This window comes from Fusarium venenatum (genome assembly GCF_020744135.1).
Source record: "Fusarium venenatum strain MPI-CAGE-CH-0201 chromosome Unknown EDB82scaffold_1, whole genome shotgun sequence".
NCBI lineage: Eukaryota > Fungi > Ascomycota > Sordariomycetes > Hypocreales > Nectriaceae > Fusarium > Fusarium venenatum.
Genome location: NW_027072129.1, coordinates 5,140,825 through 5,168,586, shown reverse-complemented (window position 1 = coordinate 5,168,586; position 27,762 = coordinate 5,140,825). Strand labels below are relative to the sequence as shown.

The window sequence follows — 27,762 nt, the reverse complement described above, 5'->3', positions numbered from 1 at the left end:
TGCAATCGCTGACACTTTTATTTACCTTTCTTTGAACCAAAACTCACGTGCCAGTGCCAAATACACACAACATGCCTTGTGAAGCCATGCCTCCATACCAGGCCTGGCACACAAGCTGAAGAATCCCAACCCACAAGATACCACAACCACAGCAACTGACGGAATTCGGATTTTTTACAAGTGCAAAATTACTCTCTCAAATAGTCAAAGAAAGCGTTATTTTACAAAATTGTGTGCCATTTGTAAAGGGTGGTGGGGCTGATGCGCAAACCTCTATTGGAACCATACTCAAAGTAGGCTGTCACCAGTTCCTCTATCTGACTCGGATTAGAAAAACCACCATTGGAAGTATGCAACAAAATCAGTAGTTCAATATGTACCTTAAGCCGGACTCTTAAGCCTTCCATCCCTATATCTTGAGGCTGAGCGCTAACTATTCTATCACACTCCAGCAAAATCCAGGGTATGCAGTTGGGGAGTGCCGTGCTGCTGTAGTGACAGCAGACACAGAAACTCAACACAAAACCCAGATAACAAACGTTACTATTGCCTAGAAGATCGGTGATCAGAAGGGTCTACAAGTTGAAATAGGATCATCCTGATATCACGATACTGACCGAATATATATTAGCATGGCCCCTGTCCTAACGATGACACGCTCAATCAAAGAGAAGCTACCAATTTTTATTTTTTTTGCGCTTTCCATGTCCCCTCTTGCCTATTGCCATATTATGTAGATATCGTCCTGATAACGATCTTTCAAGTGCAGCTCGTAGGTTGCCTACTCCAACATAACCCCTTTCCAAAGATTAACGCTCAGGCCAGCATTTGCTAATGAATGTATTTACGCAAGGAGTGCTTGAAATTGGCACCCCAGTCATCAGTTCACAGCAACAAAAGAATATGATAGTAATCGCTAAAACGTGTCTGTTACTAGTGAAAAGCACCGGTCAGAGCCATCATGCGGTTGTCTTCTGACGCCCATAGCCTGCATTCCGGAGTAAACTACAAGCAATTTTTAATTCGTCACAATTAAGACTTTCACACAACATTGGCATATCAATCGCGCAAGATGGTATTAGACATCTATAATCGTTCTAATTACAAGCCATGAAAGCGATGCTAGATACACAAGAAAAAAGGACACAATGTGGGAATAACGCACATTCCAAAAAGGCCACCGCTAAGAAGATACGAGTCATACCATGATCCATCCAAAAATCACTTACAGAAGGACCATACCGGCACCGACAACACCGGCGACAGCCATGTAGGCGCCGACAGCGTAGTCGCCGAGAGAGAAGACGCGGGCGATGGTAGCGGCCTGGAGACCGAAGGACTCATCGTCGTCCTCGCTCTCAGACTCGCCGGTGGAAGCGGCGCCAGCAGCAGCAGTAGCAGTAGCAACCTCCTCGTTGATCTTGTCAGCAGACTCGAGCTTAGCCTTGCAAGAGTCCTGGTTCTGAGCCTTCTGGGTGGTGGCCTTGCCCTTAAAGTCACAGGCGTTGGCGTTGCTGTTCTGCTCCTTGTAGTAGGCATCGAGGATGTAGGCGAGCTTGGCCTCGTTGTCACACATGCTGTAGGCACCGTAGATACCGGCGGTAGCGTTGGCGTTGATGGCAGTGCAGATCTTCTTGTTCTCGCCGCAGATGTAACCAAAGATCTCGTTAAAGTCCTTAGCCTTGAGGTCGTCGGCGGGAACACAGCTTCGACTCTTGACCATGCAGTCACAGAGGGACTTGTCGGGGGTAGGGGGGAGAAGGGCGTTAACCCTCCAGGTCTTGGACTGGGTGGGGCAGGTGGGAGTCTTTCCAGTGGGCTTGTAGTCGTCCTCCTCAACACCCTGGGGCTGAGCAGCGGTAGCCTTCTTCTTGAGCTGAGCGAAATCCTTCTGCTTGACAGCGTCACCGTTCTTGCTGATCTTGACAAGACCGTAGTCGTTGGCCTCCTGGTGGTACATGTAGACGATACCACCGCTGAAGACATCAGTCATCTCCTTCTCCTCGTAGAGAGCAGTGGTCTCGTCAAAGATACGGTTGGCAGCACCATCGGGCTCGTTGCAGCCGTACTCAGCGAAGAAAACGGGGACAGAGTAGTCCTTGAAGAACTCGGCCTGGGTAGAGTAACCAGAGTCCTTCATGCTGCTCTTGCCACACCAAGAGTAAATGTTGTAACCCCAGTAGTCGATGCGCTCGTCGTCCTTGCCACAGTTGAAGTAGTCGGCAATATCCTCACGAATGTCGACATCGTCGTTGGAGGCGTAACCGACACCCAGCCAGCGGTCGTACTTGCTCTTGATGTGCTTCTTGGTGTCGCGGACGGCAGCCTTGACAAAGGCAGAAGCCTGAGTGTTGGAGACGTTGTTGGAGACCTCGTTACCGGCAAAGAAACCGACCACGTTGTCGTACTTGGCGAGCTCGTCGACAACGCCAATGTATCGCTGGTACAGCTCAATGTCCCACTTGGGGTCATCTCGGTTGATTGAAACAGAAGGCTCGGAAAGATCAGAAATAACATAAATGCCGGCGTCGTCGAGGAGTTTCATGCAAGCAGTGTGGTCGGCCTCGGGATCAATGGCGTAGGTTCGGATGATGTTGGTACCGAGCTCCTTGAGGAGAGGAACATCACGCTTGCAAGCCTTCTCGTCGGCGAGAGGGTCGCTGTAGGACTTCTTTGAGGTGGTCTCACCTCCAGCGGCGGAGTCCTGCTGGTAAGCGACACCCTTCATGAAGAACTGAGTTCCGTTGGTGTAGAAAAGCTTGGAACCCTGGGAGCTGTCAGCATGTGCATCATATCACAATGCGCGCGCAACGAACCTTCATGGTGATGGGCTCGAGCTTGGCGCTGGCGGCCGCGGCCGCCGCAGCGACAATAACGGCAGAGTACTTCATTGTGTGTTGTGTATCAAACGGCTAGTAAAAAGAGTGTAATGAATGTCGAGAATCAAGAGCAATTGTTGGAATGCTGAAACCCCTTTTTTGCCTTCGCAAAGGTCGGATCGTAGTAGCAAGAGTTTATAAATGAGTGTCGGGAATAGTTAAGAAAAAAATCGGTCTCAAAGTAACGAGAACCGAAAGAGACAAAAAAACGGCGATGAAGAATTAGAGGTTGTTGTAGGAAGAAAGAGGAAAGATGATTTCGAGTCGAGGGATGGGTGGGAGCATTTGAAAAGTAAAATGGAATGCATGGGTGGCCGGGATTAATCGCCCCTACTTGGGCCACTGGCTCTGGGGCCCCTGAGCTTCAGTAACCCAAGCCGCTAATTGTCATGGCAAGGGGTTGGCAGCGGCTGTGTTGCAGTGGATGAGCGACACTGTGCTTGCAGCGGTAAAGGCACAGGTCCCTCAAAGAACAGGAACGAGCAGATCTCCTCGACAAGCGGGAAATGAGCCAACCAGACAAAAGATCCCATGTCTATTGTGAGGCGCAGTCCAGAAATTGAAGCTTGTTTGGGTCTTGACCGGCGCCATCCGTATCCAATCAGGGATGGTGAATGCGGGATCTCATCTTGTTGACGGTGATATAGTGCTTGGTATCAATGCACACCGTAGCTCTATCTCGCTCTAGCCAAAGCTTGGCCTCGCCTAGGGCATGTGGTGTTAGTAACCCATGCTCAGACAAGACTCTGCACTGTACAGAAAAGGGGACAATCTCCACCGGATATCCGTCTTTTGCCAAAACACCAGGGGTCTCACTTGCTCTATTTCGCCTTCTAGACGTATACGACGTCTCAAATCAATCTTGGGAAATTGTCTTGAAACGCTTCCGGTGGAACTCAATCTTTGGAACTGCACTTGGCAACAAGAGTCATGGACTTTGCAATACAATGATATTAAATGCACATGTCTTGTCCTCTTGGCTTAATTGAATTGCAAGCAGCCTCATTTCAATCAATGACATTGAATTGTCAATAGCTTCATCCCTGAACAAAAAAAGCTTACGCATGTTCATATCCAGTGTCACGCTGATTCTCTCTCAAGGATCACAGATCCCTCTACCACCTCGGCCCGGATTGTCTCTTTATCTCAAGCCTCTTGAGGCATGTCATTCCTAACCCTGATACTGTATCTCTCACTCGTGTGTGCTGGTTGGTTCCTTGCTCCATCGGACTCTGAAACCAGAGTAAAGCAGAGCATTGACTTCTCTGCATGTCGATGGGTCCATAACATGATTCCTGATACGGCGGTGCATAGCTGGCGTGAGCTTGATTGTCGTATTTTTGGATTGTTCTTTGTTGTTCCTCCTTGATAAGCGCTGGAGCTCTGTCTATCATCATCATATAGAGTGGTTCGTCGACGACTTGTCAAAGCTTGATCTTGTTGACAGTAACGCAAACAGTGGGTAATTTTCTTTTTGATCATCGATCCCATTCCTCGCTCGTGTATGCGTCGTCATCGTTTTCGTGGTTCATTGCCCTCGAATCTTGTAATAGACATTACCAACGCCGTAGAGTAAGCGACCCCAAACATCGTGAGTTCTTTGCAACATCCCATGTTGAGGACGCGTTTGATTATGCCGTTGTTCCGGCCGGTCTGCCGAAGTACGATGATAGTGACCGTTGTGGTAAACGAGTTCTCCAGTTGGCATCGTGTTGGTTTTAATTAGATGTGGAGTATGCGTTTTAATGCGAATTAAATAGTTCAAAATTTAGTTGTTTGACGGTGGTGTTTGTTTCTGAAGCTTGGAACTTTCTCTGCGCCTAGGGACTACTCTATTTAAATAACATCGAACCTGAGTTAGTCCTAGGCTGTGGTGGTTGTTGTTAGCCTTTTGGGCCGCATGCCAAACAATGACTCTAATTACACTTCACCTTTTCATCACTTGCTGCTCGAGATTTTATGGTTCTTCCACTTTTGACCACTGACATGCGTTGAAATCTCCAGCGTTACTGAATTGGTTCCACTGATGGTCGATCATGCGGCACAATCGCTGCCTCAGTTGGCTATAGGGTGGCGAAACTGCCATTCGGGGCCGAATTTCCTTCATTCTTGCGTCAGGCGCGCGAAATATCAGCCTTGGCAACTGAGCCTTGTGAAGATCTTATTTTGTTGATTTAGAATGCCTTTGTGGTTGCCTGTTTGCTCAAGAACCTGTTTTAGTGTAGCAAATAACGGAAGAGAAATAATGTACTAAATGTTGGCACGGAGTAAAAGACAAAATTATTGACAACAGTGGAAATGATCAAGATCACCCAATTGTTTTAGAATAGCAGTGCAAGATTTCCTACTCTCGATTCTCTCACCTGTTATTTTATTGTCAGGCGTGTTAAAAAAAAAAAAAAAAATTGCGAGTACGTTCATAACATGGGCAGGTCTGATAATATCCTAGATTCGCTCCCTGCTTGCATCATCACACCGTCCAAAGAGTATTAAGAGAGGCAACTTCTAAGCCATGGTAGACATTAAACAAGTGAAATAAGGATGGGTCCCAGTTGCTATGAGCTTATGCTGATTTCGTCTCTTATCCTCGTCAAAGTCGTAGTTCCAACATCCTATTGTGTTGCAGGCCAACAAGCGCAAAAAGGTATCGAGGTGCTCAGTTCAGCAATGTATATGCTTAGCAGATCCGGATACAAATAAAAAAAGAGTTCTAGTATCACAGCTATCGAATATTAAACGGACTCGATTTAGTGGACAGGACCAGGACTCCTTCGTAGACTCGCTCCTCTATGACCCGACCGTTGACTTGACGCTCAACTATCTAGCTGAGAACAACTAATCAGTATATAACAAGGCGCGCTTAGAGGACACCCATCACTTTTTCGCACTGAAACCAATAATCCATATTATTCACATAAGCCGTGATGTTTTCGACATGGCATTCCCCGATTACTTCCCTATCACTCAAGTGACACTCGAGTATACAGATCGCTTGATATCAACGATATGTCTCCCGGACAAAGAAACAGCCGTATATCCATGCGCGCTATTTGCCATAATACTAGGGCATAAAGCTTTCTGTTGTAGCCGGGTCATGCCGTCAAGTTTATGTAGCCCCTCGGATATCTCGAGAGCTTTTGTACACTCGGAGCAAGTGACCACTATGAGAATAAACAAATTGTCAAATGACTGCGATTATCAAGCTTACCATAGGAGCTGATACTCCGTACGCACGCGAGCTATCATACATGTTGAAAAGCCCCACGTAAAGTATCACATCTCGTTACAAACTACACCTTGTAGCGAACTTTTACGCGAACGCACGTAGACCATATCGCGATATCACAAGACTTTCTGATTAGTAAATCTTCCCCCGTTGGGCGCATTCAACGTGAAAAGTCTTTATTTACATGGTGAAGCTATCGTCTAGTGTTATTAGAAAGATAGCCTTTATTAGTCCAAATTGCTAAAACTAAACAGTGAGAGCAAAATGAGGAGAGTTGGAGAGATATGCGCCAAGACACATTCTCCACGGCCCAGCATTGCACAGACACGCATAAGTGGCCAGTAAATAGACAAACAGGCGAAAAAGCTCCGGAAGATCATGGGTTTCTGGATAGAAGCGTGATCCTGGCCTTGAATGCATAAAGTTTGGTGTTGGTGTTGTCATATGAATGGTCGTCCGACAAGCTGCTTTTAAGCGGGTAAACACCGTCATTCCGCTGTCACAGAAATGAGATGCCGGCAGGGCTGAAGAGCCATTACTTGACATGGCAACATTTGTTACTTTGCCAAAGGTTTGGTGCTACCCTTGGCTGTAGTATCCCGTCATGTTACAACACACATCTTGCAGTTGTCACCCATCTTACACGACCCGGCACCCGCCGCTCAGATTTCGATGTCTTTGTACTCTGTCGAACTTTCCAAACCTTTGGCTAACCAAACTCAAAAAGCCCTTTGTTCCTTCCCTCTTGCTTGTTTTCATGACCAATTCCTCGTGGCTAGAACCTCCATGATGTAATCCGGCGTCATGCTAGAGGTTAAAGGCGTCAAGTGAGAGACAGCCGCCATGATGTCATGCAACTGCCAAATAGCAATATATCATTGAGCTCAAGGCCCTTTCTCAAGTGATATCTGTATTCAACCATACTCTGCAACTTCATCTTCAATTGCGAATATTGAACCAATTCTCTTCTCTCCCTACCATACCAGACAATAGACATCATGGCTCCCAAGAACCAGAATCCCACTCACGGCCAAAAGGTAAGCTCCGTCAAATAACACCACACCACGAACCTGCAACGAATACTTATACAATCCAGGTTGATCTTGGCGAGAACGCTCCTGTCAAGGAGGAGGGCGCCGGCAAGGTCGCCTCGGAGTCTCTTGCTGCCGAGTCCACCAAGGAGGGCGGCGAATTCGCTTCTAACGAGGGTATTCGCGGTGAGAACCAACCCTCATCCGCGTCTGAGAACATTAGCGTTGGCCACAACACCGATACCTCTTCGGCTCCTAGCTCCAAGTCTACCCAGTCCAGCTCTGGCAAGTCCAGCGCCGACAAGTCCAGCGCTGGCCGTACTACCAAGACCTCTTCCGCTCTTGGCTCCAACGCCGATTCCAAGTCTGGCCAGTCCGGCTCTGCCAACAGCGGCACTGCTCCCAGCTACGTCGAGAACCAGTACATCCGGAGCTCGAGTGGACCTCATGGCAAGAACGCTACCGAGGGATTTGACGACTCAAAGACCAAGGATGGCCTCAAGTTGGCTTTGGAGTCTGAGCCAGGCAGCGAAAATGACCCTAGCCGGCTTGCTGAGCAGCAGTTCCAGGAGAGACAGAATGCTGTTGGACGGGATGCTGGCCCCAGGCAGAGTGCCCTCTCCAGCGAGACCCCTTTCGATTCTCTCAACAACGAGACTTCCTCTTAATTCCTGAGGATGCAATGACACCTGTAGCAGAGCGACTTTAGTATCAATGATGAAATGACTGCATGAAACAAAACAGGATACGAGCGACTTGGAGTGATACTAGTGACCTATGATTTTGGACGTAGACTATAGTCTAGTCACTATCATCATGTGCTCTCAATAGTATGTTGTATTCGCCATAGTGCCATGTAGAGCCCAGTTCGATGCAAGTTTCTAGGGTGGAGTAAGACCGGCCAGCGTCAGCTCGTAATCATCAGCGGTATATGGCCGTGTATCAGGTCTTCCAGATAAATAATTAATGATCAATGTCTTCGCATCGCATGAGACAAGTGTCAGCCCGGCAATTCATCATGATAAGTAACGAGTTAAGCTGGAAAGGGTATAACTGCCTGATACATCTCGCCTACAAGGATTGAGTCAGCGACAGTTACCGTCGGATCCCAGGCGCAACGCGCGGCAGTATCACCTTCAGGTGACAGTACTTTGGTTTGCGAGTTTATGCTGAGAGGCAAAGTTGACTCGCGCTGTCTCAACATTCAGCCGGTGAGCCCGAATTTAATTATGAACCAGAGAACTACAAGTGTAGATACAATACAATGATACGGGCTCGCCGTCTCTCAAGGTTGCCTACACGATAACAAAATGGCGGGCAGTGAAAATCCTGAAGACAATAGCCAATCAGATTGAAGGGATTGATGACGTCAGGTTTTTTGAAAAAGATCCCCGATTTATTGGGGTTTTAATAACAGTGGATTTTACTACACAAAGAGGACAGAATCTAGAAATCGACACATCAAGAGAATCAGAAAATATTGACATTTTGTTCTTCAAAGTTCGAACAAAATCTAATAACCTCTCAAATAACTGCCGCTTGTCGGGAATAATCATAGCTTGGTGCCTTAGTTGGTGCCTGACTCTTTCGTCAGTCAAAAAATCTGTAAATCTGCCCCACCAAATAAAAATTCACCCCGCCTTGCCTCTCAGAAGCCTTGACGGCCTGTACGTGCATTATTCAACCGGGAACTGGAACCGCCACACTCATTGTTATTTGCTTGGCTGGTTTTTTTCTTGTCGGTCAACTTAACTTTTTCCATCTCTCCTCTCTTTCTTCTTTCTTCATCGAACATTCATTTTCCAAACCATCATCACATATACCCCCTTGGTTTGGACTTGATTTCTTAGACAGACAGTTCATTCACCCCGCCGTCAGTCTCCGTTCTTTCAACCCCGCGGTCTTTTTTTCTTCACACACAAACTCGTCATCATGGCTCCCTCTTCTTCCAAGGAGAAGCGTCTCGCTAAGAAGGCTGCCGAGGGCAAGCTCAAGGGCAAGAAGGGTGCCAAGAAGAACGAAGAGCCCGAGCTCGATGCCAACGGCAACCCCATCCAGGACGATGCCCCCGCGACTTCAGGCGATAAGCTCGACGAGGTGAAGCGTCTTGCCGATCAGATGGATAAGCACGGTATCTCTGACCGTGTCACCACCGGTGTCCTCGCTTCTACCCAGACCAGCAAGGACGTCAAGATCACAAGTACCTCCCTGGTTTTCCACGGTCGTGTCCTTATCACCGATTCCACCCTCGAGCTCTCGTACGGTCGACGATACGGTCTCCTCGGTGAGAACGGTTGCGGAAAGTCCACTTTCCTCAAGGCCATCGCCGCTCGCGAGTACCCCATCCCCGAGCATCTCGATATCTACCTTCTCAACGAGGGTGCTCCCCCCAGCGACTTGGGTGCCCTTGAGTGGGTCGTCCGAGAGGCTGAGCTGGAGCTTGAGCGTCTCGACCATCAGGCTGAGAAGCTCCTCGAGGATGAGGGCCCTGAGAGCCCTGTTCTCCTCGATCTCTACGAGGCAAGTTTCCCGCAGCATTTTGATACAAGCACTCAGCTAACATCCTACAGCACATGGACAAGCTTGACCCCTCAACCTTTGCTACCCGTGCTTCCCTGATCCTGACAGGTCTGGGGTTCAACAAGAAGACCATCCACAAAAAGACCAAGGACATGTCCGGTGGCTGGCGTATGCGAGTCGCCCTTGCCAAGGCCCTCTTCGTCAAGCCCTCCGTTCTGCTTCTCGATGACCCCACTGCCCATTTGGATTTGGAGGCTTGTGTGTGGCTCGAGGAGTACCTCAAGAAGTGGGAGCGAACTCTGGTTCTCGTCTCCCACTCTATGGATTTCCTGAACGGTGTATGCTCCAGCATGATCGATATGCGTGGTAAGCAGCTCATCTACTATGGTGGTAACTACGACTCGTACAGCAAGACACGGTCTGAGAACGAGACCAACCAGATGAAGGCCTACCAGAAGCAGCAGGACGAAATTGTCCACATCAAAAAGTTCATTGCTAGCGCTGGTACCTACGCCAACTTGGTGCGACAAGCCAAGTCCCGACAGAAGATTCTTGACAAGATGGAGGCCGATGGTTTCATCCAGCCTGTCGAGCAGGACCGCGTCTTCTCTTTCCGTTTCGCCGATGTTGACAAGCTTCCTCCTCCTGTCCTGTCTTTTGACAACGTTACTTTCTCCTACTCTGGCAACCCCGAGGACGACCTGTACCGCAACCTTGACCTCGGTTTCGATATGGACTCCCGAACTGCCCTTGTCGGACCCAACGGTGTTGGCAAATCCACTCTGCTCCGTCTCATGACTGGCAAGCTTTCTCCCACCGGTGGTGTTGTCACCCGACACACCCACTTGAAGCTTGGTCTCTACTCCCAGCACAGTGCTGAGCAACTTGACTTGACAAAGTCGGCTCTCGACTTCGTCCGTGACAAGTACAGTTCCAAGTCTCAGGACTACCAGTACTGGCGCCAGCAGCTCGGCAAGTACGGTCTCAGTGGTGATTCCCAGACTGCCCTGATGGGTACTCTGTCTGAGGGTCAGAAGAGTCGTATCGTCTTCGCTCTGCTCGCCATTGAGAGCCCCAACATGTTGCTTCTTGACGAGCCTACCAACGGTCTGGATATCCCCACCATTGACAGTTTGGCAGATGCCATCAACGCCTTTAGCGGAGGTGTTATTGTCGTGTCCCACGACTTCCGGTAAGCACCCTTAAACGCAATGATAATGATGGATGACTAACGATGCACAGACTGCTCGACAAGATTGCCAAGCAGATTCTTGTTTGTGAGAACCAGACTATCCGCACATGGGATGGCTCTATCTCGGAATACAAGAACTACCTCCGAAAGAAGATGATCAACGCTGGTGCTGTCTAAGGCAACAACAAAAGTGTTTTACGACGATGTTTTGATTTTTTGGCACGAATGCATGAAAGGAAATTAACTATAGAGGATATTTGATCCACAAAAAGTTGATGAGTGCCATTGGCATTATGTGGGTATTTTCATGGGTTATGAGCGCGGGTGGCTAGACCATCAGGATACGGATATTTGATACCTGCCCTACGATGGGAAATGAAACGGCCACGACGACGCTACAGGACGCATGGGCATGGCCTCAGTAGAGAGGCCCGGAAGCGTTCATGAAGATGTGGAAATGTTCACGATAGATTTTCTTTTTTTCCTTTGGGTCCGGCTCTTGAAGCCTTTAGTAGTACGAATAAATGGGATTCCCATTAAAACAATTAATGCTGTCAAAATGTGACTACCTGTCTGACCTGGGTGAGGCTATGAAGCCAGGCTGGAAGTGCCCTGGTTTGACAGCGACAGCTTCCAATGAAATTCATGCGCACTAGTTTGAACACGTTCTACAATGCAGCCTATTATTCAATGAGTGTGGCAAGCTGGTCGGGAACGTATTTCATCAGTAATGTCGATTTTGATAGCATTCCATACCCATTGGTATGTTTGAGCGAGGCCAGCTGAGAAATAAAGTGCCCAAGAAATAAGCTTCAGTCTTATAGTTCCTGCAGAACATAGAATACAATAAGCGGCACATGTAGGTAGATAACGATTATTCTAAGCACTTATAATGACATACAGTGATCCGAATAACATATCTGTATCGGATATCGCAAGATAATGTGTATTCCTCTGACTTCTACCCTAGACATAACCACCAACATGTCAACTGTTGGCATCCATATTAACCGATCTTCGGGAACTATCCCCCGCTGCCGGTGACTGGGGAGATGGCCAAAACCTGGTTAACGCTGGAGGGATTAGCTTTGAGTCAGACCCACATGGCGCGGGACCAACGGGACAAGACAGGACAGGGGCAGACTGTCTGAACCAAAAAAGTTGACGTGAAAAAGAGACGAGACTGACACGCACCAAATCGAGGCGAGACGAGTCGAGATCGGATCGTGTACGTGTGTGCCTTGATTTACATTTCCATCAACAGTTACACCTCGATTACTATGAGGCTTTAAACGCAGTGCATTAGAATGCATATTGATATCAACATGCATCAATGCCAACTTGATATGGGTAAACACTCCCTCAACACTGAGCCTATCGCCAATTCCTCTTTAGGGAATCGTGCCTTGAAACAGTTGGTGTGATACACAAATGAAAAAACCTGGCCTGGATTGCTTCACTGTCGAATGCAGTTTGTTGTGTCTGTGATTCCCATCTCAGTGGTTATAATTTGGTCCATCCAAGCCCCTAGATACCCGTGCGCGCAGCTTTGTAAATGATTATCACAGCGTCTACATATGCCTCTTGTCTCTTTTTTGGTTGTCTCTCCTTGCTCACATCTGGATGGGCTGGATGCGTTAATTCTCCACACCACCACCGTCGTCATGGCTCATCAGGCAAGATTTTTGTCCATGATTAAAGTCAACATGTTGGATAGAAAGGTCATCATACAAAATATATCTGACATGTTTATATCATCACTTAAAATCTCATACTCGCATTGTGCCTGAGAAGCAGGTACTTACCGTTAGCTGGGCTGGGCTGTCAGTTACTCCATCACCACCACCTCAGCCTGGTTCAACCCGTCGTCTGGAACAAACTCCACTCCACTTTGTTGTTCCCCGGGCCATCCTTCAACTTTCTCACCATTCGCATTCCCATTGTTGTCCTACTATCCGTTCCCCCACTGCCTCTCTTTTTACTCTGTCCATTGGCTGGTTTCTTCCACTTTTACAATATCCCGTAGCCACGAACACCCCGTCTCCAATCCCCTTCCCCATATCGACTGCCGCTTGCATCGCCGTATCCCAGTTGAGCGCCACGCTACGTCCAACACCTCCACACCAAAACACTTTGCCCCCCAGCCAGGGCTTCCTCGTTCGAGTTGCCGTGAATTTGGGCTCAACTTGGAACTAACATTGTCGCGATCCATCTATATCGGTTATCGTTCCCATTCCCCTCGTCAGTCGCAGTTCGCTGCATCACCCGGTCGCGACTTGCGAATCGCATCGCATCGCATCACATCCAGTTCAGATTACACAAAGCCTCGCGTGCGCATCGCGAATCTCTGACTGATCGACTGCGCATCTTGTCACGGAGAAATAACCCTCGCACATCGAATCCCACCCCCCCCAATCGTCGCAACGCTGTCTTGTCGAGCACATGGGTTCTCGAAACTGATTGCCAACGGCCGCCCGACTTATAACATATTCCCTGCTCTCTCGGGTGTTTAGCTTTGTTCTGTTCTGCCAACCCAGGCGCTAGACCATCAATCACCATGGATCAGAACGGCTATAACTCCTCGGTGCTGCAGCGGCCACCGCGTAGAGGGGACGATGGAGGCGAAGAGGACAGAGACTCTCGTCCTCATCACCACCATCGTCACCACCACCATCATCATCACCACCGTCGCGACGGCGATTTACCTGCAGGAGCTGTAGCTGGAGAAGCGGCGACAGCCTCATCGAATGCAGGCGGCGCGAATGCGCATCAGCACTCCACATTTACCCTGCGCTCACCCAAATCTGAGTACCGCCCGCCTCCATTCTCTTCTCCCAACGGTCATAACCATAGTCACCACAACACCAGCACTTCAAGTGTCAACCATTCCCTTCAATCCCCGCCTCGCCCGGCGTTGCCCAATCCCTACATGCCATCGTCCACGAGCGCACCCGGCGGCCCCGTCGCTCCTTCTCTGCCACCTCCTGTAGGCATTAATTCGTCCTCATCACCTGGGTCGTCGGCTGCTGGACTTCATCAGCATCATCATCAACCCGGAGCACCAGCTCATCCACACCGAGCTGCTCCTCCACCGGTATCGCCGCTGCACCCTCCTGTTGCATATTACCCTCCCGGGACGAACACGGATATTTATATACCTCCTCCTGAGCCCAAACCTGCATCGCGAGGTTTTTATGATCCTACAACTGATACAACAAAGGAACGTCGAATTTCTGACGCGGCGACGCCTGGAGCCTCCTGGCACAACGCCAACGCCAACGCGCCCCCGGCTGGCACTCCGAAGGTAAGGGGGGCAAATCCACTTCTTTTTTGTCTTTGACTCTCGTTTCGCCCAGACTCGATTTGATTAGATTGATTGCACTTGCTGGCCTTTGATTTTCCTTTTCCTATCAACCTTCAATTCTTGATCATCGCGATCTTCAACCATCACACTTAGGCCATCAATGCCTGTTTCATTTCTTCACGCTTGTCGAGCTTAATTTCCCTTCAAGCTGTAACCGTCACATCATCTTTTTAACTTCATCATCACACTCCTTTACTCCGTCGTGCAACCTTACTCCTCCGAATTCAAAATCGACATAATCACTTGCTGACGTGGAGCTAACTTTTCTTTCCCCCTCAACAGTCCCGCGATCCATACAGCTATTCGCAAACTACCGACCAGCATACTCCTTCGTACTACAACGGCTCCTATACATCTCCTCGAGGTCCATCGTATAACCGCCCGCGTAGCCCTCTATCACACTCGCATCAGAACCCTCCAGCTGGATCGCTCAGCCCTCCGGGGCAACAACCTTTGTTGGCTTCTCCCAGCGTGAGACATGGTGCTACAGCCAACATGAACTCAACTACTAATGGCGCTTCTGCGATGCCGCCCTTCAAGACGGATCTCGCGGCTCCATCACCTCCCAAGCCTGCGCCTTCATCAACGGTAAGTACCCCGGAATTTATGAAGGCTATTTTTGTACTAATTCCACCAAAGACATCAAGGGCGAACCCTATGTCTTTTGACAGTATCCTCTCTAGCTCCGAGCCCGCCTCAAAACCCAAAGAGCCTTCTCCCATAGTTGCTAGAGAGCCAGAAATTAAGCAGGAGCGAGAGCCTAAACGTGATCGCGAACCGAAACGCGACTCACGGGAACCAAAGCAGACAAAACGCTCATTAGAGCCCGAGCCGGATAACGATACCGAAGTTGAAAAGGATGTCGAGACCGAGCCTGAACCAATCCCCAGCAGGGAGAAGGAGAAGGAGCCGGCGGCCAAGAAGCGAGGAGCCCGAAAGTCAACCAAAGGTCGCGCTTCTGATATCAGAGACGCTGCAACACCAAAGAACGGCCGCAGACCGTCAGTCAAGAAAGAGTCGCCAACGCCTCGTCTGCCAGCTAAGCGACAGGCGAATGGTCAGCCCAAGCCAAAGACCTGGTCAGCAGAGATGGAGAAGAAAATCCAGAACGCCGAAACACAGATCGAAAACAGGGCTGCGAACTTGGACGCTGATGAATTCGACGAACAGCAATACAAGGAGCGAGCCCAGAAGCGACGACGCGTGATGAGCGAACTTGATGTTGAGCATGGCCTTTCCCGACGCGACACATTTGCGATTACCGCTAGTAAGAAGCTGGTGCTTCACGCCGAGCTTGGCAAGCGACGATACGATGATGTTTTCTACGATGAAGCGCTTCATGAGGTGCGCGATCAAGAAGTCTATGCCGAAAAGGAACGCAAGAAGGACATGCAGCGCAAGCGACGTCGTGAGAAGTCTATGGCAGTCACGATGGAGCAGAAGGAAGCAGCCCTTGCTCGTGCTGAAGCTGCTGAAGACGAGACGGAGCGTCAAAAGCATCTTCGAGATGCCGAGCGTGCTAGCAAGAAGGCACAGCAAACGAAGCTCATCTTGCAGAAGGGCATCAAGGGGCCTGCTCGGAATCTCGAAATTAACTTGGAAGGTGGCACTATGTCTTCATTCCAAGCTTCAGATGTTGAATCTGGAGAAGCAGGTACACCATCTGGCAAGCGTAAGGGTAAAGGCCGCAGTGGACCTCGTCTTAAGAAATCGAAAGAGCAGAAGCAAGCCGAGAAGGATTCTGCGGAAGCTGCACAGGCCGCCTTGGATGCTGGAGAGGAGTTACCGACCAAAGAAGAGAATCGCGTTCGCATCAAGATCAAGAAAACCAAGAAGGATGTCGCTGTCGACAGTGAGAAGGACAAGGACGAAGCCGAAAAGACCGAAGAAGAGGTTGTTGAGAAGAAGACCAAGAAAAGCAAGGACAAAGACAAGGACAAGGAAAAGGTCGACGATATCCCCGACAACGAAAAGCGATTCATGTCCAAGGGCTACAACCAAATTTATGACCAAATTTGGCGAGACATGGCTCGTAAAGACGTTAACAAGACCTTTAAGCTTGCTGTGGACTCTTATGCCACCAAGGCATCGAATCTCAAGAAAACAGCCATTCTGGCATCGAAAGAGGCCAAGCGATGGCAACTGCGAACAAACAAAGGCACCAAGGATCTTCAAGCTCGCGCGAAACGTGTCATGCGTGATATGATGGGCTTTTGGAAGCGCAACGAGCGAGAGGAGCGAGACTTGCGCAAAGCTGCCGAAAAGCAGGAGATCGAAAACGCTCGCAAAGAAGAAGCCGACCGTGAAGCCGCTCGTCAAAAGAGAAAGCTTAATTTCCTTATCTCTCAGACCGAGCTATACTCCCACTTTATCGGCAAGAAGATCAAGACCGACGAGGTGGAACGAAGTACAGACAACCCCGACGTCGCCAAGGATGCCCATCATGCCGACCAGAAGATGCTTGACATTGACGAGCCTACTGGCCCTGTTATCGGCAAGGTCACTAACTTTGAGAACCTCGATTTCGAAGAAGGTAGTGATGAGGCTCTCCGTGCTGCTGCCATGGCCAACGCTCAGAACGCCATTGCAGAGGCCCAGAAGAAGGCTCGCGACTTCAACAACCAAGGCTTGGACATGGATGATGAGGGCGAGATGAACTTCCAAAACCCTACAGGTCTTGGCGATGTTGAAATCGAGCAGCCCAAACTCATCAATGCTCAACTCAAGGAATACCAGCTGAAGGGCCTCAACTGGCTCGTCAATCTGTACGAGCAGGGTATCAACGGTATTTTGGCAGACGAAATGGGTCTCGGAAAGACTGTCCAGTCCATTTCCGTCATGGCTTACCTTGCAGAGAAGCACGATATTTGGGGCCCCTTCCTCGTTGTTGCGCCTGCTTCGACACTTCACAACTGGCAGCAGGAGATCGCCAAGTTTGTTCCCGAGTTCAAGATTCTCCCCTACTGGGGAGGTGCGAGCGACCGAAAGGTTCTCCGAAAGTTCTGGGATCGCAAACATACTACATACCGAAAGGATGCGCCCTTCCACGTGTGTATTACCTCGTACCAGTTGGTTGTCTCGGATGTGGCATACTTCCAAAAGATGCGATGGCAGTACATGATCCTGGATGAAGCCCAGGCCATCAAGAGCTCACAGAGTTCGCGATGGAAGGCACTGCTCAACTTCCACTGTCGAAACAGATTGCTTCTCACCGGAACACCCATCCAGAACAACATGCAAGAACTTTGGGCTCTGCTTCATTTCATCATGCCGTCACTGTTCGATTCACACGACGAGTTCAGTGAATGGTTCTCCAAGGATATTGAGTCGCACGCACAAAGTAACACTAAGCTTAATGAAGATCAGCTGAAACGTCTTCACATGATTCTCAAGCCTTTCATGCTTCGGCGTGTCAAGAAGCATGTGCAGAAGGAACTCGGTGACAAGATCGAGCTTGACATCTTCTGTGACCTCACCTACCGACAGCGTGCCTACTACAGCAATCTACGAAACCAGATCAACATCATGGATCTCGTTGAGAAGGCCACAATGGGAGATGAACAAGATTCTGGTACACTCATGAACTTGGTTATGCAGTTCCGAAAGGTCTGTAACCATCCTGATTTGTTCGAACGCGCTGAGGTCAATTCCCCATTCGCTTGTGCCTACTTTGCCGAGACTGCATCCTTCGTTCGCGAGGGCAACGATGTTGCTGTTGGTTATTCAAGCCGAAATCTGATCGAGTATGAGCTTCCTCGTCTTGTTTGGAGGGACGGAGGTCGAATTCACAAGGCTGGCCCAGATAGTCAGGTTACAGGCTGGAAGAACCGAACACTGAACCATCTGATGAATATCTGGAGCCCAGACAATATCCGGGACAGCAGTGAGGGGTCAAAGGCATTCTCATGGCTCAGATTCGCGGATACATCTCCCAATGAAGCTTACCAGGCCACCCACCAAAGCCTGATCGTCCGAGCCGCCAAGGAGCTTCAGAAACGCGACAGACTTGGATACATGAACGTGGCTTATAGTGATACTGAGGATGCAAACTTTACTCCAGCTCATGCTCTGTTCCAGATCTGTGCTCGACAGAACCGAAAGCCTCTCGCGGAAATTACTGATGAAGGTATCCTGAGCCGGCTTATGAACGTTGCTCAAGGAGATTATGATGAATCTGGTCTCGGCCGTCTGGAAGCTGCGGGCAGACCTCGGGCGTCGGCACCGCCTATCCAGGTGTCTTGCCGTAGCTGGGCAAGCGAGTTTGAACGCAGTGAAGTTCTGTTTAATGCGCCAATTCGCAAGATCCTCTATGGGCCCACAGTTTTCGAGGAGAAGGCTCTGGTCGAGAAGAAACTTCCCATGGAGCTGTGGCCTACCCGACAGATGCTTCCCAAGCCTGATCATGAGAAGAAAGGATTCACCAACATCAGTGTTCCTTCTATGCAACGCTTTGTCACCGACAGTGGTAAGCTGGCTAAGCTGGATGAGCTTCTGTTCAAGCTCAAGAGTGAGGGTCACCGTGTCCTGTTGTACTTCCAGATGACTCGCATGATTGATATGATGGAGGAATACTTGACATACCGCAACTACAAGTACTGCCGACTGGATGGTTCGACCAAGCTTGAAGATCGACGTGATACTGTGCACGATTTCCAAACTCGTCCCGAAATCTTCATCTTTCTTCTGTCTACTCGTGCCGGTGGCCTTGGTATCAACCTTACAACTGCTGACACTGTCATCTTTTATGACTCTGATTGGAACCCGACCATTGATTCACAGGCCATGGATCGAGCCCATCGTCTTGGCCAGACTAAGCAAGTCACGGTGTATCGTCTTATTACCCGTGGCACGATTGAAGAGCGCATCCGAAAGCGTGCCATGCAGAAGGAAGAAGTCCAGCGTGTCGTCATCCAAGGTGGTGGCGCAAGCGTGGACTTCTCTGGCCGTCGTGCTCCTGAGAACCGCAACCGCGATATCGCTATGTGGTTGGCCGATGATGAGCAGGCTGAGATGATTGAACGCCGTGAGAAGGAGCTTCTCGAGTCAGGCGAATTGGAGAAGCAGCAAAAGAAGAAGGGTGGCAAGCGACGCAAGGCTGAAAACTCGGCCAGTTTGGATGAGATGTACCATGAAGGTGAGCAGTGCAACCCCCTATTTATCTTTCTTCAAACTAACAGTATGCAGGCGAGGGTAATTTCGATGATGGTTCAAAGGGTGTCTCTGGTACAGCCACACCAGCTACAGCAGCCACCCCTGCCGATAGTGACAGCAAAGGCAAGAAAGGCCGCAAGGGAACAAAGCGAGCCAAGACAGCAAAGCAAAGGCTGGCAATCGCCGACGGTATGATGGAATGAAGTGATAGAAAGTAAGCGGTATCTAATAGATGCGTGGAACTCGGAGCCTCGAAGGCTCATGGAAGATCAAGGGAGTTAATTATGTATTTACTACGTTGCGATTTTCTTTGTTTAGTCATGGCGATGGACCATCAATAGGCGGAGTCGATGGTGAAAATGCCGATCAAAGATAACAAGGCAAAGCATTCTTACGGAATGGGACCTGTACATTACTATAGACGGAGGGTAACAAATCTTGTCCCTAGAACCAGCCCATATCGTGAAATTGAGTGAGGAATATAGGAACTATCTGAGAAGCCTGGCTGGCGTGTTCATGATACCAAATTGCGAGCACCCTGTCAACAATCACCAATCGCGATTTCCAAAGTCCGGTATGGTGTAGTGGCTAACATTTCGCGCTCTCATAACCTGAGAGATCAGTACCGCGGAGCCCAGGGTTCGATTCCCTGTACCGGAGTTTCTCTTTTGCTGTTTGTGATGTGTCTTGATCTCTTTTTGCTGATGAGAGAGGCTTCTTGATCGTTGTGGATGTGGGAGACTGTATTGTGCGTAGGCAATGAATAATTGGGGCCCGAGCTGCTATATACTAGGTTTCATGAAGCACATGAGTGAGACGAGTGAACAGGTAGTCTGTCTCGGCAAATTATATACCGAAAGTGCGAAATGTGACTGCTCATGAGTCTTTGTCGTAAGATTCGCAGATGAAGAGAAGAGCAAGATACGCAAGCAAGGGCTGACTGAGAACTGGAGGCCCAAACTGAAATACTTGTCTGAAATAAGAGACATGTCCCCCATGGCCTGCTTTGTAGGCAATAAATCGAAGTTATAGTCAAATTAGTAGACAATGAAGAAAGCGGTTTGTGTATGTTATGTTATGGGCACGATATTGGTTTGATGTGTTGTAAAGGTACCCATCGATGAATATGACGATATGGGTAATGCGTATGACTTGAGAGGATTTCCGTATTGTGATATCCAATGATTGCATGTTAACCCTCTTATTGAGTAGGTACTTACTTGATATTTTACATTTAATATGTATTAAAAGCTGGAATGATGGGAAGAAAGGGAGCCGTTCATCTGTATTACTTGATTGGATAAAACCCTCCGGGGTTGCTCCCTCCCCGTACGCACCAGCACATCCCCCACGTCATCCCCTGTCAATCTTACAGTCGACCTCATCTCTTTCCCTTCTCATGACAATTGTATCTAAACACCAAAAACCAACTCTCTATCACATTAAATCACACACTCTTTTATCTCTCTTCCCTTTCTTAACTTCTCTATAACTCACTGCGTCGGGACCAAAACAGCAACAATGGCTCCAAGCGCAACGACGGAGTCATGGAAAGACTTCCCAGAGGAGAAAGCATCTGGCTTTATCACCTATGCGCGTAACTCTGTCGATCGAGTTGTCCCTCCTCCTTCACGACAAAAGGCATATGACAATACTATGGCTTTTGCTTCCTCGCGACCTATTCTCTTTGTAAGTTACCCTTTTCAGCTCCTCTGCGCCAACGTTAGCTAACGACAACAGTCTTTCATTGTGTCACAGCTTCTCCTCTCATTCCTCCCTCTTCTCATCTTTCTCACCTTCTCCCTATCAACCATTCTTTTCGCCTTGGGCGCCGCCATCGTATTTGCGCTCTTCTGGATCGGTGTCGCGCTGTTGATCCTCGTGCCCGCTCTGCTCGTCACTTCGTCTATTGCAGTGCTTGTCTGGGGTTGGGCGGTTGGCAGTTTTGTTGTTGCACGATGGTTGTACAACCACTCTCCTGTCGGCGTGCAGAACGGGGAGGTTGTGAAGAAAGAGAATGGCAACTAGTTTTACGCCTGCACCGTCTGGCAACTTGGCATTGGGGCTGATTGGGATCCTCATGATATGTCTGCGTTTTAGGATCCGTGTATGGGACATGGAGGGTACCGAGGGGAATAATGGTTTATTCAATTTGTGAAAGAACAGGAGTTCTGGGCTTGCTCGCTGAAAGGGCAATGGGATTATCACGCTATCAAACTAATGGTTCGCTCACAATATGATTAAAGTCATGTATGTAACATGACAATGCAATACGCATCACTACACTCTGCACCAAATCCTAGGGCTATTTGCCGACCTAGAATCAATGCCTGCCATAACAATCATGTGTATGAATTTGCTGTTGTTCAACTCTATTCCTCATTAAAAACGACCGAGACCCATCTATCTCTGTCCCAAACGCGCTGGTACATTATAAATACAGACCCTCTGGCTCGCCCTCCTGCTTTGTACGGAGCACTCTCTCACGAGCTGAGCGGAAATCCGCCATTTGCACCCGCATTCTTCGTTCTCGGAGGGCCAAGAGACCAGCCTCAGAGCAGATGGCCTTGATATCGGCACCGGAAAGATCGTCCTTTTGGGATATGAACTCTTCGAGATCGACATCATCGTTGAGGTTCATCTTGGAGGTGTGCAGGGTAAAGATCTTGCGCTTGGTGTTTTGATCGGGGTTCTCAAAGAGAATCTTTCGGTCGATACGTCCAGGTCGAATCAAAGCGGGATCCAGTGTATCGATCTTGTTGGTGGCCATAATGACCTTGACGTCACCACGGTCATCGAAACCGTCTAGCTGGTTGAGAAGCTCCAGCATAGTTCGCTGGACTTCTCGTTCACCGCCTGATGTCGAGTCGTATCGCTTTGTACCAATGGCATCAATTTCGTCGATAAAGACAATAGAGGGTGCGTTTTCGCCAGCAACCTGACAATGTTAGTAAAGGTCGGACCTATCAAAGGAACCTACATACCTGGAAAAGTTGTCGGACAAGTCGAGGTCCGTCACCAAGATACTTCTGAATAAGCTCACTACCCACGATACGCAGGAAAGTAGCAGATGTTTGGTTGGCAACAGCCTTGGCCAGTAGTGTCTTTCCAGTGCCAGGAGCACCGTAGAGGATAACACCCTTGGGAGGCTTGATACCCATCTCCTCGTATAGCTCAGGGTGGAGTAGCGGCAATTCCACTGACTCTCTGACTTCCTGAATCTGTTGTTCCAAACCACCAATATCGGCGTATGATTCGGTTGGCGCCTTGTCAAGCTTCATCACACTGACGATGGGGTCGGCGTCGTCCGTCAAAACACCAACAATGCTGACGCTTTTATGGTGCAGAAGCACGCTGGCACCGGGCTCCAAAAGATCCTTGTCCACGAAGCTCATGATGCTAACGTAGTACTCGGGACCGGTTGTGCTACTAACGATGGCATGGTCATCATCAATGAGCTCTTCCAGGGTTCCGACACCCATGGGGCTTCCTCGCATATCGTCAACACGACCGCGCTCATCTGCTAAACGGTCAACGTCGGCATCGGTGCCAGCGGTTTGGCCCTCCTTGGCTGCCTTGGCCTTTCGCAGACGCTCCTGGTTCTCGACGTATTCCTCCTCAAGCAAGAGATGATCGTGGATTCGCTGCATTCGCAAGAGTCGGAGCTTGCATCGACTAGTAGGGTAGACGGCGGGAAGCTTTTGTGCGGCGCTGGTGCCACCGGCCTTTCTCTTCTTGCGACCAACTCGTGTTGTAGGCCTGGGCGGAGGCTCGTACTTGGGCTTATCCTTCTATAAGACTGTTAGAAAAGGTGAATGGAGGCGGATTCGAATTGCTTACCTTCTTGTCCTTGTCATCACGTCCCCCTTCTCCCATGCCAGATTGACCTTGACCCTAGATAACGTCAGTAGCTGCAACGACGCCAAAACAGCAGCGAAAAACCCACCATCCTGGAGAACTAAGAGCCTGAAGCTCAGTCTATTCTTTATCAATAAATTATGTGTCGGGATTCTCTCTGCGTGAAAGAGAGTAGTGATGGTGGATGTGATTTGATGTGGAGGAGAGGTCGAGGACGAGGCTCCAGAGCTTAGTGATGATGAAAGCGAGCGCCAGGCGCCAGGGAAACACGACAGCAGCTCCAGCCTAGTCACGTGTTGGAGCTCTGACGGTCACGTGAAGCTTGACGACAGCATACGATGCTATAAATGTCTTAAAAAGAAGACCCAATTCATGAGGAATATCGCAGCTAACTAAATTAAGTTTCTAGATGGTGTTTGTATTTTGTGAGTGTTTTAATGATTAACGTGTTTCTGCTGCACCTCTATCCAGTTGGGTAACCTTCTATTACTTATAAGTTAACAAATGCCATATTCGCCGATTTCGGAGGATACGTTGCTGTAGTATAATGTTCAATCCTACGATTTAAAAATGTTAGAGGTTAAAAAAAATATGTTGTAATGTAGAAGATTGGCTGATGAGATGTGGTTGGGAAACCCAACGTTACCGATTCATCATGAGATGCTCATTAAACCTTGGTAGTTGTAGATGTAAGAAATATCAGGACAGGTATGAAGCGTTGACCCACTGTAAGATTCCCATTCAGAGAAAGCAGTTAAAGAAGTCAATTCTTGGGTGAGACAGACATGAAACGTCTTTCTCTCAGCTGTGAGCATAAACACAAGGCGGAATAAGCAGCTGCAGGAGCAAACAGGGGTGTTACACTGTTGTGACATGATGTTTACTTCTGTCGGCTTAAAACATGACTTGTGAATATATCTGACTTGGAATTTTTCTCTCTTTTTACTTAAAACTCCACCTATAAAAAGACCCAAAGACCTTTACTGACCGACCTGGGCAATCGTAGAAAGGCAGTGATCCATTCATTTCCTTCCATGGATCCATCTATTTTTGAACCACGGGCTGCAACCACCCCCACAAGGCGCTAACTCTTAGCAGTCTCCCAGTGGAGTGACGTCGGCTGAACGCTACGCCACAGCCTGACAAAAATCTAGGACCCCTCCTTCCATCGCCGACCCAACCCAACCTACCTGGTCTTTTGCACACGACCATCTACAAAAGCTTACCCCAAAGGTTGCATCTTTGCCTTGTTACATAAACCGACATTCTTTTTAAACAAAAAATAGCTACTACATATTCCAAGACAAGAAACCCGCCACAGTCAACATCATGTCCAGAGATCGCCGTATATTGAAAGAGCTTAAGGATATTGAACTTGATCATGACAACTCGGGTGTAAATGCGACTCTTGCTTCCGACGGGGTCATGACACGCCTCAAAGGGACATTTCCTGCTCCTCCAGACACGCCTTACTCTGGGGGTACCTACACGGTCGACATTCAGATCCCTGATCAATATCCATTCAAGGCACCAAAGATGACGTTTGACACAAAGATTTGGCACCCCAATGTCAGCAGTCAGACGGTAAGTGTAGGATAAAAAGATAAAGAAGATCCGGGCACTTAGGTTGAAAACGAGGACCGGATGGAAAAGAGACAGAACACGATCAGAGAGCAGGTAAATATGCAGTCATTGACCAACCCGTTTCTAGGGCGCTATCTGTCTCGACACACTCAGCTCCAACTGGTCTCCCGTCCAGACCATCAAAACCGCTCTTCTCTCCCTTCGAATGCTTCTCGAATGTCCAAACCCAAAAGATCCCCAAGACGCAGAGGTTGCAAAGATGATGATCGAAAGTCCTGAACGGTTCGCTGTCAAGGCCCACGACTGGGCAGTTCAATACGCTGGAGCTCCACGAAAAGAGGTCGATCTCAGTCAATACAAACAAGAAGGCGCTCCTGAGACTCCCAAAGCTGATCCCGCCCGGTATGTGGACGATGCGGATGAGAAGCAACAAGGGCTAACTTGGAACACAGGTATATGGGATACAATAAGGACCTCGTTGAGAGGTTCGTCAGCATGGGCTTTGCTCTCGACAGTGTCGTTGAGGCCTTCATTGCTATCGGCATTGAGCGTAACGGGGGACGGGACTACGTATTGGAGGAGGCATACATGGGCGACATTGTCGCCAGACTCCTCGGCGAGCAATAATTCATCATCACGTAACGTCTAAAGAGGAGGAACATCGTTTCTGATAAATAACTTTCAGCATGGTATGGGGAGTAAGACTGCGTTCCGGATTTGTTTCGTTCTTTTATTTCTTTTATCCGTTCAACATAGACAAGGCCGCATGATGGAAATTCTGCCAAGTTGAAATGGCAAATGCACTTGGTAGTGCTTAAAGTCGAAATATGGTGTGACATTGTGGTTTGATGCTTGGCGGCTTGTACCATGCATATCTAGGAAACAATTACGACATTTTCACGTGCAACAAACCACATGCTCATCTCATGCATGGGCTCCTGATCAAAGATAGCTTGAAACACTTTTCGACATTAGATAGGTAGTTCATGGTGTAATGTGACATTTTAGCGCATCGCGTGCTGAGGGTTATGTTATGGCACGCACTCGCCTGTAGAAGATCAACACCAAATGGCCCCTTTCCACAATCTAGCCTGCGCGCCAGCCAGACCATCCTTGCTCTATCAGGTACGTACGAAGAAATCATGCAATATGATGCAAATAGCCCTCCATGAGCGAGCCCTCGGTCAAGTATATAAACCGGGCTCTATTGACTCATTTACTTCCCCCAACTCAGACACATATCTCACCTTCTAAAAAGCCGAAACCAGTCAGAAGACGTAGACGTAGTTTAGTTATAAAATTATAGCAGATCGCGGCGGACAAACTCGTTGTAGAGAGCCTTGCCCAGACCAGCGGGGGAGCGCTCGACAATGACACCGGCGTCCTCGAGAGCCTTGATCTTGGTGTCGGCACCACCCTTACCACCGGAGACGATGGCACCGGCGTGACCCATTCGTCGTCCAGGGGGAGCGGAGATACCAGCGATGAAGCTGACAACGGGCTTGCCACCGTTGACGGTGTTGGCCTGCTTGAGGAACTCGGCGGCATCCTCCTCGGCGGAACCTCCAATCTCACCAATCATGATGATACCGTCGGTGTTGGGGTCCTCGGTGAAGACCTTGAGGCAGTCGATGAAGTTGGTACCGGAGAAGGGGTCACCGCCAATACCGACGACGAGAGACTGACCGAGGCCGGCCTGGGTGGTCTGGTTGACAGCCTCGTAGGTCAGGGTACCAGAACGGGAGACGATACCAATGCGACCGCGCTTGTGGATGAAACCAGGCATGATACCAATCTTGCACTGTTCGGGGGCGATGATACCGGGGCAGTTGGGGCCGACGAGACGGGTCTTGTCCTGGGTCTTGAGCATGTCGGTGATGCGAACCATGTCTAAGTGGGCCCTGGGTTAGAAACCTTCGGCGTGAGTCGGACATGAATAAAAAACCTACCATGCTGGGGGATACCCTCAGTGATACAGACAACGAGGGGGATCTCGGCCTCGAGGGCCTCCTCGATACCGGCAGCGGCCAGAGGAGGACTGAAAGATATTGTTAGGGGCGGTTTTGTTCGTTATGTGGTTGAGTAGACGTACGGGACGAAGAGACCAGTAGCGGTAGCACCAGTCTCCTTGACGGCTTCTGAGACGTTCTTGAAGACAGGAAGGCCAAGGTGAGTCTGGCCAGCCTTCTTGGGGTTTGTTCCACCGACAACCTTGGTGCCTATTCAATGGATTATCAGTCTTTGAACCCCTGTCACATGTGTATATATATATCATGATGTATGTGTGTGTCGAGATATAGCGGGAAGACCGTACCGTATTCGATAGCTTGCTCAGCGTGGAAACTACGTCATTTGTTAGTTTTAAATGTTCTTTTGAACAAATTTGACTGTTCGCACTACTCACGTTCCCTGCTTTCCAGTGAATCCCTGGTAGATGACCTTGGTATCGCTGTTGATGCGCAGGTTGTTGATGGTCTTGGCGTACTGCGATGAAGAGTAGGCGCGGCGGCCAACGTTCTTCAGCGCAGAAGCGCGAGCGGCTCTAGTGACGGACTGCATGATGGTATGAGGTTGTGGAAAAGGAGAGAGGAGGAAAAGAGAGGGAAGAAGTAACGCTGCTTATGATTTGCAACGTTTAAAGATTAGAGAGCGATGGGGGGGTTCAATTTCTGGGGACAGGACTGGAGGAGCTAGAAAGGAAAAACGTCGATACAGGAGCTTGTTCTTGTTCGTATCAAGATTATCCCGTGGCCGGGATCTAACGGCCTAAACCAGAACGGGTCGACTCACACATTTTTGTTACCTTTACAGTGTGTCAGTTTTTGGTGCTGAACGTCTGCGCTACGGGTGGTCTCGGAGGAACTGTGCCGAGCGGAACATGAATAATCCGGGATTACAGGTGACGAGAACCACTAAGAAGTGCCCGTGTAGAGGTGAGCGTTTTGGTACACGGTTAA

General features: G+C 49.1%; 8 protein-coding genes and 1 non-coding gene across 9 annotated transcripts; 6 read left to right on the top strand and 3 right to left on the bottom strand.

Moving 5' to 3' along the window:
* Nucleotides 1-1,050: 1,050 nt before the first annotated feature.
* Nucleotides 1,051-3,215, bottom strand: EDB82DRAFT_456778 (Glucanosyltransferase-domain-containing protein). Its single transcript, XM_025730484.2, has 2 exons — nt 2,817-3,215; nt 1,051-2,767 (listed from the first exon to the last, which is right to left on the bottom strand). The coding sequence occupies exons 1-2, from the start codon at nt 2,889-2,891 to the stop codon at nt 1,226-1,228; spliced, it is 1,617 nt and encodes a 538-aa protein (XP_025589605.1). The 5' UTR covers nt 2,892-3,215; the 3' UTR covers nt 1,051-1,225.
* Nucleotides 3,216-6,877: 3,662 nt separating this feature from the next.
* On the top strand, nt 6,878-8,143 carry EDB82DRAFT_50047 (uncharacterized protein). The gene is made up of 2 exons (XM_025730486.2): nt 6,878-7,142; nt 7,202-8,143. The coding sequence occupies exons 1-2, from the start codon at nt 7,104-7,106 to the stop codon at nt 7,802-7,804; spliced, it is 642 nt and encodes a 213-aa protein (XP_025589607.1). The 5' UTR covers nt 6,878-7,103; the 3' UTR covers nt 7,805-8,143.
* A 925-nt stretch (nt 8,144-9,068) lies between these two features.
* EDB82DRAFT_543432 (P-loop containing nucleoside triphosphate hydrolase protein) lies at nt 9,069-11,025 on the top strand (the record flags this gene model as incomplete). The annotated part of the gene is made up of 3 exons (XM_065609375.1): nt 9,069-9,656; nt 9,707-10,848; nt 10,899-11,025. The coding sequence occupies 3 exons, from the start codon at nt 9,069-9,071 to the stop codon at nt 11,023-11,025; spliced, it is 1,857 nt and encodes a 618-aa protein (XP_065465600.1).
* A 2,380-nt stretch (nt 11,026-13,405) lies between these two features.
* On the top strand, nt 13,406-19,566 carry EDB82DRAFT_422634 (putative DNA helicase INO80; the record flags this gene model as incomplete). The annotated part of the gene is made up of 4 exons (XM_025730490.2): nt 13,406-14,152; nt 14,495-14,800; nt 14,852-19,346; nt 19,397-19,566. The coding sequence occupies 4 exons, from the start codon at nt 13,406-13,408 to the stop codon at nt 19,564-19,566; spliced, it is 5,718 nt and encodes a 1,905-aa protein (XP_025589609.2).
* Nucleotides 19,567-19,933: 367 nt separating this feature from the next.
* EDB82DRAFT_t59 lies at nt 19,934-20,023 on the top strand. Its single transcript has one exon. It is a non-coding gene; the product is annotated as a tRNA-Glu (tRNA).
* A 697-nt stretch (nt 20,024-20,720) lies between these two features.
* On the top strand, nt 20,721-21,507 carry EDB82DRAFT_49884 (uncharacterized protein). Its single transcript, XM_025730491.2, has 2 exons — nt 20,721-21,052; nt 21,104-21,507. Exons 1-2 carry the CDS (start codon nt 20,885-20,887, stop codon nt 21,389-21,391), a joined length of 456 nt encoding a protein of 151 aa, XP_025589610.1. The 5' UTR covers nt 20,721-20,884; the 3' UTR covers nt 21,392-21,507.
* A 130-nt stretch (nt 21,508-21,637) lies between these two features.
* Nucleotides 21,638-23,593, bottom strand: EDB82DRAFT_49880 (ATPases Rpt2 of the 19S regulatory particle of the 26S proteasome). Its single transcript, XM_025730492.2, has 4 exons — nt 23,310-23,593; nt 23,204-23,257; nt 22,348-23,154; nt 21,638-22,301 (listed from the first exon to the last, which is right to left on the bottom strand). The coding sequence occupies exons 1-4, from the start codon at nt 23,310-23,312 to the stop codon at nt 21,795-21,797; spliced, it is 1,371 nt and encodes a 456-aa protein (XP_025589611.1). The 5' UTR covers nt 23,313-23,593; the 3' UTR covers nt 21,638-21,794.
* A 586-nt stretch (nt 23,594-24,179) lies between these two features.
* EDB82DRAFT_486920 (ubiquitin-conjugating enzyme/RWD-like protein) lies at nt 24,180-25,753 on the top strand. Its single transcript, XM_025730493.2, has 3 exons — nt 24,180-24,805; nt 24,933-25,207; nt 25,258-25,753. Exons 1-3 carry the CDS (start codon nt 24,551-24,553, stop codon nt 25,430-25,432), a joined length of 705 nt encoding a protein of 234 aa, XP_025589612.1. The 5' UTR covers nt 24,180-24,550; the 3' UTR covers nt 25,433-25,753.
* Nucleotides 25,754-27,579, bottom strand: EDB82DRAFT_486915 (succinyl-CoA synthetase-like protein). Its single transcript, XM_025730494.2, has 5 exons — nt 27,210-27,579; nt 27,120-27,148; nt 26,898-27,024; nt 26,755-26,843; nt 25,754-26,695 (listed from the first exon to the last, which is right to left on the bottom strand). The coding sequence occupies exons 1-5, from the start codon at nt 27,362-27,364 to the stop codon at nt 26,106-26,108; spliced, it is 990 nt and encodes a 329-aa protein (XP_025589613.1). The 5' UTR covers nt 27,365-27,579; the 3' UTR covers nt 25,754-26,105.
* Between the last annotated feature and the right edge of the window lie 183 nt (nt 27,580-27,762).

What these genes read in the sequence shown, in the direction of transcription:
- EDB82DRAFT_456778 (XM_025730484.2), bottom strand. Translation starts at nt 2,891, where the DNA reads ATGAAGTACTCTGCCGTTATTGTCGCTGCGGCGGCCGCGGCCGCCAGC. An exon ending in TCGAGCCCATCACCATGAAG is followed by an intron (nt 2,768 to 2,816) that starts GTTCGTTGCGCG and finishes GACAGCTCCCAG; the next exon opens with GGTTCCAAGCTTTTCTACAC.
- EDB82DRAFT_50047 (XM_025730486.2), top strand. Translation starts at nt 7,104, where the DNA reads ATGGCTCCCAAGAACCAGAATCCCACTCACGGCCAAAAG. An exon ending in ATCCCACTCACGGCCAAAAG is followed by an intron (nt 7,143 to 7,201) that starts GTAAGCTCCGTC and finishes TATACAATCCAG; the next exon opens with GTTGATCTTGGCGAGAACGC.
- EDB82DRAFT_49884 (XM_025730491.2), top strand. Translation starts at nt 20,885, where the DNA reads ATGGCTCCAAGCGCAACGACGGAGTCATGGAAAGACTTCCCAGAGGAG. An exon ending in CCTCGCGACCTATTCTCTTT is followed by an intron (nt 21,053 to 21,103) that starts GTAAGTTACCCT and finishes TAACGACAACAG; the next exon opens with TCTTTCATTGTGTCACAGCT.
- EDB82DRAFT_49880 (XM_025730492.2), bottom strand. An exon ending in GTGATGACAAGGACAAGAAG is followed by an intron (nt 23,155 to 23,203) that starts GTAAGCAATTCG and finishes ACAGTCTTATAG; the next exon opens with AAGGATAAGCCCAAGTACGA. An exon ending in TTGTCCGACAACTTTTCCAG is followed by an intron (nt 22,302 to 22,347) that starts GTATGTAGGTTC and finishes TAACATTGTCAG; the next exon opens with GTTGCTGGCGAAAACGCACC.
- EDB82DRAFT_486920 (XM_025730493.2), top strand. Translation starts at nt 24,551, where the DNA reads ATGTCCAGAGATCGCCGTATATTGAAAGAGCTTAAGGATATTGAACTT. An exon ending in CCAATGTCAGCAGTCAGACG is followed by an intron (nt 24,806 to 24,932) that starts GTAAGTGTAGGA and finishes ACCCGTTTCTAG; the next exon opens with GGCGCTATCTGTCTCGACAC. An exon ending in CCCAAAGCTGATCCCGCCCG is followed by an intron (nt 25,208 to 25,257) that starts GTATGTGGACGA and finishes CTTGGAACACAG; the next exon opens with GTATATGGGATACAATAAGG.
- EDB82DRAFT_486915 (XM_025730494.2), bottom strand. Translation starts at nt 27,364, where the DNA reads ATGCAGTCCGTCACTAGAGCCGCTCGCGCTTCTGCGCTGAAGAACGTT. An exon ending in TTCACTGGAAAGCAGGGAAC is followed by an intron (nt 27,149 to 27,209) that starts GTGAGTAGTGCG and finishes CAAATGACGTAG; the next exon opens with TTTCCACGCTGAGCAAGCTA. An exon ending in GCTACTGGTCTCTTCGTCCC is followed by an intron (nt 26,844 to 26,897) that starts GTACGTCTACTC and finishes AATATCTTTCAG; the next exon opens with TCCTCCTCTGGCCGCTGCCG.